Source organism: Vespa velutina, chromosome 25, assembly GCF_912470025.1.
Source record: "Vespa velutina chromosome 25, iVesVel2.1, whole genome shotgun sequence".
NCBI lineage: Eukaryota > Metazoa > Arthropoda > Insecta > Hymenoptera > Vespidae > Vespa > Vespa velutina.
In genome coordinates, this window is record NC_062212.1 from 928739 (window position 1) to 938738 (window position 10000).

Sequence of the window (10000 nt, forward strand, 5' to 3'; positions counted from 1 at the left end):
ATTATTAACTTGTAACAAATGTCTTTTTAATAAAAATAGATAAGAGACATTGACAGATTCATTAAAAAATATAAGATAACTCACCTAACTCGGATCATGCCATCATAATCATTATCGATCATATGCGAATAAGTTGATCTATTCGTAATGCAATTTGTTTTTTGTTTTTTGTTTTTTTTTGATCTACTTACACTTTCTGTTTAGAAAACAATAAAATGATCTCAACTGCACATATATATATATACACATTTTTTTTTTGGATCATAGATCATGGATCATAGATCGTAGATCATTGATCTGTTCTACATAGTTCATTCAATAAATGTGTCCTCTTTTATAATTTATTTTCTAAATTCTCGTATCAACATTCACGTAATTTTTATTTAAAAATACGATGAATGATTTCAACGTTATTCCTATATAATAATTGTCGATGATAGATCATCGATGATCGATCCAATTTACGTAAATAAATTCGACAAATGTTTTCTTATTTTTTTTTTTTTCTAAATTTTCTAATCAAAAATCATTTAAATTCCATTTTAGAAAATAATGAATGAATATCAATGATATATAACGTATATATTTTCTTTACAATTGTAGATCATCGATCTTTGATCCACGCATGTATTAGAATGATTCATCTTCGTTCTTTTTTTTTTTTTTGGAAATTTCTAATCAACAACTATTCACATTTTTCATTTAGTACATGATAAATGATTTCAACGATATATATATATATATTTATTTGTTTATTTATTTATTTATTTATTTATTTCATTATAGATTATAGATCATCGATCTAATCTAGATAGCGAATGGAATAACCGTGGTCTTTATTTTTTTTTTTTTTTCTAACTTTTCTAATCAACAATTACTTACACTTTCCATTTAGAAAACGATAAATGGATCGCGACGTTATATATCTATATATATATATATATATATATATATATTTTATTCTCAATCATTGATCATCGATCATTTATCTACATGTAATACATCCAATAAATGAATCATCTTTGTCTTTTTTTTTCTTTTGCTTTTTTTTTCGTTTAATTTTCTAATCAACAATTATTCACACTTTCCATTTAGAAAACGATAAATTATTTCAACGATATATATATATATATATATTTCTCGATCATAGATCGTTGATCTATGTTCTGTACAAAACTTTGAAGAAATGTGTATTCTTCTTTCCTTTTTTTTTTTCTTTTTTTAAAGTTTCTAATCAACAATTTTTCATTTAGAAAATGATTAACGATTTCAATTGCGATCAATAGATCATTGATCTCTGATCTATACAGTAGATCGAACTAATATATACTTCTTTATAATACTAATTTTCTAAATTTTCTAATCAACAATTACACATTTCCATTAATAAAATGATTATTTATTATATTAATTAATGATTTCCAAATTATTTATATATAATTTTATCGATCATAGATCATCGATCTCTGATTCATACAGTACATTGAACATAATGTATTCTCGTTTAATTTTTAAAATTTTCTAATCAACAATTACACTTTACATTAATAAAACTATTAATGATTTCAATTACATATATTTAACGATCATTGATCATAGATCCATGGATCATCGTTCTTTTGATCTATACAATGAACAAACGTGTGCTTTATTTTTCTTTTTTTTCCTCTAAATATTCTAATCAACAATGACACTATTCATTAATAAAACGATTGACAATTTTAACGACATATGTTCTTAATAAATCATGAATCATCGATCACCGGATCTATAAAACAGTAAATGGAAATTATTTTAATTCAGCAAATGTCCATTTGCAAATTGATCGATTTACTTTCTCTTTTCTTTACCGGAAAATATGATGTCGTAATTTCCGTTTAATATAACCTACGTACATCCGGTTAGAACGTAGAACGTCATTACTAAACATAATCGTCGATCATGCCAATAAAATGTTATTTCTTGCAAAATCAATATGTTACGTATACACACACACATATATATATATATATATACATGTGTGTGTGTGTATCTTTGTTTAAGAGATCATTGATTAGAAATAAGTAAAAAGGAAAAAAAAAAGAAAAGAAAAGAAAAGAAAAGAAAAAAAAAAAAGAAAAAAGAAAAGAGAAGAAGAAGAAGAAGAAGAAAAATTAAAGTCCATAGATCGTGGGCGATTTAACGTGGGTAGATCATTGCCCTGAATCTTCGTAAAAGGCTCGTCGACGATAATCTATAGAAATCTTTAAATCCTTTTACCATTATAAATTATTATTATTCCCTTGTTATTTCTTTTTTCTCCTTAGGTTATTGATTGTTAGTATTGTTAGAAAAAAAATATATATATATATATATATATGTATATATATAATTAAATTAAATTGGTAACGATCGAGATGATGAAATCTTTCGATCATTGAAAGACTTCTTTCTCTGACTTCGAAGAAACGGGGACACAACGTGAAATCCTGAGAAAATAATAAAATTGCTCTTTTGTATTATATTCTTTTATATTTTAAATAGAATTACGGATCTTACGAAAACATTCGCACGAAATGCACGAGAATAATAAATTTATCGGGATTTGAATTAAATTGAAAGAAAAAAAAAAAAAAAAGAAAAAAAAAGAACAGAAAAATTAATTTGTTAACGAGAAGAAATCTTTTCGATCTCTGTTTTTTTTCTTTTCTTTTTTTTTTTTTTTTTTTTTTTTTTTTTTGTTTTTTTTGTGTGAATCATTCAAGTAAACATTATTTAACGTGTGATTTTTTTTTTAATTAAACGAATTAACGTAATTATTATTAAGTGTACGACGATTAATTATGAGAATTAAAATAAAAAAAAGAAAAAAAAAAAAAGAATTAAAAATCAAATAAAAAATTAAGCGTAAATCGATAAATTAAAAATTCACTTTCGAAAGTTCATTCAAATAGTATTTCGTAAAGAGAAGAGATAAAAATAAATAAATTATATAAATTTTATGTAATAATGCAACGAACAAATTGCATTGTTAAATAAATAAATAAAAAAAAAACAAAATAAAAAAATAAATAGAAATAAAACAAAAAAAAAGAATAATAATAATAATAATAATAATAATAATCAATACGCATATGTTGCGTAATTTAATTATGGAATAAAAAAATGAAATAACATTCAAATTGATTTATAGATCATCGTTCAAGTGTACGATTTGTTTGGAAAAATGCGATGAAAAAGAAAAAAAAAAAAAAAAAAAAAAAAAAAAAAAAGAAAAGAAAAAAGAAAGGAAGAAAATTAAATAATTACGACGAGTTCGATAAAAACGAAACTAAATAAAAATAAAAAAAAAAATAATCATTATCGATCAATACATACATACATACATACATACATACATACATACATACATACATATATATATATATATATATATATATAAGTGTGTATGTACATACACACATGTATATATATTTATATATAGATTTGTAGAAATCAAAATGGTGGTCTCGCATCGTGAAAGTAATATATCATCGAACATACGTGCGATAATCGAACAATTGAATTTAAATCCGATCGAGGGAAGAAGATTGATAGATCGTACTAAGGAAGATAATGCGGTTAAATGTAAAAATTATCAAGGGATACAATCGAGTGTCCCTAAGATTACGATAGGTGTTTATGGTTGTAAAGAAAGGATCGATTATGAGTTACCTGGTCCAATAAGATCTAATTGTAAGATCGATGATCGATCTAGATCTAAATTGCCGGAGATTAGACAGAGAATCCCATTGGTTCCTCAACGGAGTCATTGCAAAAAAAAGGAGGTAATACTGACATTAATTTTGATGATTATTATTATCATTATTATCATTGTTGTTGCTATTATTATTATTATTATTATTATTATTATTATTATTATTATTATTGTTATTGTTATTGTTGTTATTGTTATGATTATGACGTCAATGAAGAATTTCTTCTCTTATTATTATTTAACTTACAATTATTCAAGTTACATTTTTTTAAGTTACATTTTTTATTAACGAATTATCTCGTTAATAATTATTGAATAATAATTATTGAATAATAATAATTTTTTAAAGCTACATTAATGATAATAATGATTGCTTTTGATTGTAATGATTATGATTTTTTTTAATTGGTTCTTCATTTTTGTTCCTTCCTTTTAAGGTACATCGTTTTATTAAGTTAACAATGATAATCGATATAAACGATTGAAATTAATAATTATTAAGTTATGGTAATAATAATAATAATTATTATTATTATTATTAAATTTATATATATTGATCATTACTTTTTTTATTTTTTTATTTTGATTATTAGTAACTTCTTTGAGTTTTGATTATTCGTATAAATCAACTCAATCAATAAATATAACTTAACGGAGATAAACAATATAATTATTAAATTTACTTAATAATGAGTAAGTTTTTAATTAATCATTAAGTTACAAAATTATTAAAGTTACTTGACTAATAATTGATTTTAATTATTATTAAGTTACATTATTATTAAAGTTACTTGATTAATAATTGATTTCAATGATTATTAATTTACATTATCATCAAATTTACTTAATAATAATTATTATTAATAATCATTAAATTGCATTATTATTTAAGTTACTTAAATAACGATTGAATTTCTAATAATTATTAAGTTACATTAATATTAAAATTATTCGATTAATAATTGATCTCAATGATTATTAAATTAAATTATCATTAAATTTACTTGATAATAATTATTATTAATAATTATTAAATTGCATTATTATTTAAATTACTTAATAATAGTTACTTAAGAATTTAATAATTGCTACGATAAATTCGTATAAAGAAGTCAGTCAAATGTCATTGTATTTAATAATTATTACAGTTATAGATATTTCTCAATCTATTAAATTAATGATTATTGATATCTTATAAAACATTTATCATGTTATTTATCATGTTTATCGTAGAACTAAATGAGACTACTGTCTAGATCATCTCTCTCTCCCTCTCTCTCTCTCTCTCTCTCTCTCTCTCTCTCTCTCTCTCTCTCTGTGTGTGTTTCTGTTTCACCATTTTATTTCTTATTTTTATTTTAGAACGTGTACCGTAGGCACAGCACCTGCAACCGGTTTCGAACGATCGCGGTTAAGTGACTTGACGGCAACCGTTATACCGTTATAAGCAACCCACACATATATACATAAATACATACATACATACATACATAGACACATAGATGCATACGTAGATATGTATACGTATATATTAAAACGCGTACACGCAATGCAAACATAAGCAAAAACACGCGTACCCGCTTATATAGGAGCATACATATAGTTCGATGATTTTAGCGGAGTTAAAATTGTTGCTTAAAAAATTATTGCATTGATAATTTTTCGTCCTTTTTTTCTTTTGTTTTTTTTCTCTCTCTCTCTCTCTCTTTTTTTTTTTTTTTTTTTTTCCTTTCTTTTTTCTTTCTTCGACGATGACGTTTGCGCCGAAAAATTACTACCGCAATATTCTTCATTCGTCGAGTAATTAATTACATTTTAGATCGATCGATCGATCGATCGATCGATCAATTTTTCTTTCTTTCTTTCTTTTTTGCTTTATCGTAAATTTTTCAGATAGAAATCGTTAATACGATTTGATATCGTTTGGATCTTTTAATTAATGAAATTATTATTCGTAAACGGAAGTGAATAGTTTATTTATTTAATTGATATTAATTTTTTGATTCACTTGTTGTTTTTTTTTTTATACTTCTGCTTTAATTTTCATTATATTCTTTCGTTTTATTTATTTTATATTTTTTTTTTTTTTTTCTTTCTATGTTTCAGGTCACCAAACCCGCGAAAGAAAATGTCGAGAGGACAGTTTCTACGGTGAAAGAGGATTTACGTAAGTATTAAATATTCATTAGAGTTTCTATTAATAATTTATATCAGAAACTGTATAATTTAATGGACAAAGATTTTTTTTTTCCAATAATTTTTATGTGTGTGTGTGTGTGTGTGGGTGTGGGTGTGCGTGGGAGAAATAAAATTTTCAAATATACTCTTATATAATGAAATTTCTTTTTTCACGCATTTCATTATAATTATTTAAAATTCATTTTTTATTATTCAAAATCTATTTTTTTAAATATTTCATTGTTCCATTAATAATCGCATAATTAACTTTTAATAACTTTTTTCTATTTTTCCATATTTTTTTTCTTTTTTTTTCTTGTTTTTGTCTCTGTTTCATTTCCCACAATTTGTTTTCTCTTTAATCCATTTAATGACATTAATTATCCATTTAATATCATTAATATCGTATAATATTCAACGAATAAACTTTTCTCATGGATTCCATTTTAATCATTTAAAATTCATTTGAAATATTTCATTAATTAATTAATAATTAAATTATCGATTAATAATTTTTTTCTTTCATTTTCCTCAATTTTTAACAATCACAATTTTTTGATCCGATTAATAGATATTAATTAAAGTTACCAAAAGAAAAGAAAACAAAAAGAAGACAAAGAAATTAATCAAATGTAATTAATGTAATCGTACAAAAATTAATACTTACTTTGTAGATCGACGAAAAATACGAGGTTGTAGAAAAAACATAAAAAAACAAAAAAAAAAAAATGCTAATGTAATTTTTTTTTTCTTTTTTTTTTTTCTTCTTGATTTACAGCTCAATTCGAGAGTGCCAGCTTGAATCATACGGCAGCCCTCCATAGAATTTCGGTAAGGCCGAAAAATCGTCGGCCACCAAGACGCGCACCATCAACGATAAACAAGACTGCAACGTCAACGATAACGACCATAGTCGAGGATACGATGGACGATTTGGATCAACCAAAGTCACCTAAAAATATCATCTCGTCCAGTTCCCCAATAGAATCAAAAAAGAATGTAATACCATCGGTTACACGTAAACCTTCAGCGAGGACATCAAGAAATTCAGATGTGTTCGAAGGCCTAGAATCACCACAATTACAACCACAATCCCAACAACAGCAACAACAGCAACAACAACCACAACAACCACAACAACAACCACAACTTAGACTACCTAAAAAACCTTCAAGCATTGCGTCCTTGTCACCTGACAGTCTGGACCCACCTAATGTATCAAGGACAACTAACATTGAATCCAGTGATGAACAAGTTGATATCAGATCAATCGCAAGGAGATCATCCAATCGTATATCAAAAGGATCAGATGTATTTGAAGAATTGGAATCTAAGTTACCACGTAGAAGATTGTCATCTAGTAGATCATCAAAGTCACCCGATAGCTTGGAAGCTAGTTCATTCTTATTCTCCAAGTCAACCGATGGATTTGAGAATTTAATAGAATATGAAGAAACTACGAAACCTTTAGTATCTAGAAGACTGCTCAATCCGATATCAAAATCAACTGATCGTATATCTAAATCTTCTGACAGTTTAGAGGCCATTGAAGCTTTGACCAGTGATGATTCTATAGAACGTAGAAGAAGTAGTTTTGAATTTCGAGGAAGGAGAACGTCAAAATCAATATCAAAATCATCAGAAAGTTTTGAAATACTTGATCAGTGTCACAATGGTTCAGATATGATTCAAAAAGAATTACAAAAGAGAAGTAGTATATCTGATATGAATCTTTCAACGGGTAGAAGACTTTCCAAGGGTACATCTAAATCTACGGAAAGTTTTGAAAGGATTGATACATGTGAATATAAAAATGTTGAACATTATAAAAAGGAGGATGACGAAGAAGAGGAAGAACGTGAAGAGGAAGGAAAAATTCTTCGAAGAAGGACCAACAAAAGAATGTCTTCAGAAAGTTCTGATAATCTTGACGTTGATGATAGATTAGAAAATAGAAGAGTCAGACGTATACCAAAAAGAGTACCAAGTACAAGTATCATTGATATCGTACCAACTGATAATAATAAAGATGAAAGAAGATCTATTAGAAAATCAAGATTACAGAAATCATCTGAGAGTTCAGAATTAGGTAGTACGGATACATTGGATTCTGAAAGAAGGAATAAATCATCAGAGAGTACTGAAACATTGGATAGTTTAGAAAAAGATGTAGAACAGGATAGAAAAGAAATGGAAATAACTGATAACGTTTTGGATAGACGTGATAAGAATGTAAGTTAATATTATGTAAAATCATTTTTCTTCTTAATTTAATTTTAAGAAAATATATATGTGTTATTTTTCATTTCTTTTTTTTTTTTTTTTTTTTTTTTTTTTTTTTTTTTTTTTTCTTTTTCTTTTGTAGGACTCTTGGTCCAGCCGAAGTATGACGACGGATTCGGATCAGACATCTATGGCAGACGGTACAGAGGATTCAAAATCATTGATATCACCTGATAAATTCTATTGGCGTCAATCGTCAGATACCAAGGAGAATATAGATATACATCAATTATTGGCGATTACTATAGTTACACGTATGGCTGATAATGGTAATAATCAACGTAGTCCAGTTATTTATCCAAAGAAGAAACAACAGATTACAACTTCACCTCCGACTTCGCCGGTCGCCAAACAAGAGGATAACAAAATGATTTTTGATAATCTTTTAACGAGCAAGAACGACGAGGATCTTCAAAATATGTTAAATGGAAACATATCGGAGGTCTCAACCGATACTAAAAGTTTTAAAGAAAAACTTATAATGTTTGAGAAACTTGGAAAGTAAAAAAAAAAAAAAAATCCCCTATCGTATATATATATATATTTTTTTTTTTTTTTTTTTTTTTTTTTTTTTTAATGTTCAAATTATAACACACATTTTCATGCTTTGAGTAAGATATTACTACTGGTCTAATTAATGAATTAATTAATCTGTCGATGGAGTATTTTTTCTCTTCGCTTTTCCTTTTTTTTTCTTTTTTTTTTTTTTTTGAAAGAATTTTTTCTTTGATTCGTTTTTTTTTTTATATATATATATATATACACATACACACACATATGTATATGTATATATATATAAACAATAACAACAACAACTTTCTAGCTTGGATAAAATATTAATTAATTAATTGTGCATTTTTTATGGGACAATAATAATGTTCCAGTATCTCTTTTCGATATATATACACACACACACACATATATATATATATATATATAAAAATTTTCTTTTTTATATAATGAATCTTTTTTTCAGATTCGATACAGTATATATACATACATATATATATATTTATATATATATATATATATATATATATATATATATATATGTATATGTATACATATGCATATAAATATACACATTAATTATAATACTCCATTTGTTTTCTTAAAGGGTGGAAATCATTGGAGTTGAAACGTGAGAATAATTCTCAATTTGATTTGTAAATAATTAGACAAATTTTATGTCTTCGATATAATAAAATAATATATTTTATTCGTATATAGAAAAAAAGGGAGAGGAAAAGAAAAAAAAAAAAAAAGAAAAAAGAGAGAAAAAAGGAAAAATTAAAAAACTGGGGAGGGGGGGGGGAGAAAAAAAAAGAAAAGAGAGAGAGAGAAAATAAAGGAAAAAAAAGAAAGAACAAAAATGCAGTAATAAAGTGAGAAAAAATGTTTAAACAATATCATTGAGAGAAATAGAGTGAGTATATGCGTGTGTGTGTGTGTGTGTGTGAGAGAGAGAGAGAGAGAGAGAGAAAGATAAAATAGAAGAAAAAAGAAAAAAGAAAAAAAAAAGAGGAAAAGAAAGAAACAAAATTTCCTTTGATGATTACTTAATGATTAATTGATGTCCTTATATTTTTATCAATTTGCTTTCATCGATGAAAGTTTATTATAAACCCCATTTGTTTCTCACCACCTTACAACCCCCCTCCCCCATCCCTCAATCCTCCATTTCATCCCCCTTCGTTTCTCCTTTTGAAAAGAAAAATTTCACCAGGTTGCAGTATTAATAACGGTGCCTATATCCCATAAGAACATAATTGCATCGTACTTCTTTGGAGACTCATAGAAAAG

The 10000-nt window shown here is 25.7% G+C and overlaps 1 protein-coding gene across 8 annotated transcripts in view; it reads left to right on the forward strand.

Annotated features, from left to right (window-relative positions):
- LOC124957436 (TNF receptor-associated factor family protein DDB_G0272098-like) overlaps nt 1-8875 on the forward strand; it is a 75106-nt gene extending 66231 nt beyond the window's left edge. For 4 of the 8 annotated variants that reach the window (XM_047514503.1, XM_047514508.1, XM_047514504.1 and 1 more), the window contains 3 exons: nt 5843-5903; nt 6693-8146; nt 8280-8874. In XM_047514503.1, coding sequence (XP_047370459.1) covers nt 5843-5903; nt 6693-8146; nt 8280-8702 — 1938 coding nt within the window. In that variant the 3' untranslated portion in view covers nt 8703-8874. Of the gene's footprint in view, nt 1-5842; nt 5904-6692; nt 8147-8279 lie in introns of all 8 variants that reach the window. The other 4 variants (XM_047514510.1, XM_047514507.1, XM_047514509.1 and 1 more) reach the window with 2 other exon arrangements.
- Nucleotides 8876-10000: the final 1125 nt, after the last annotated feature.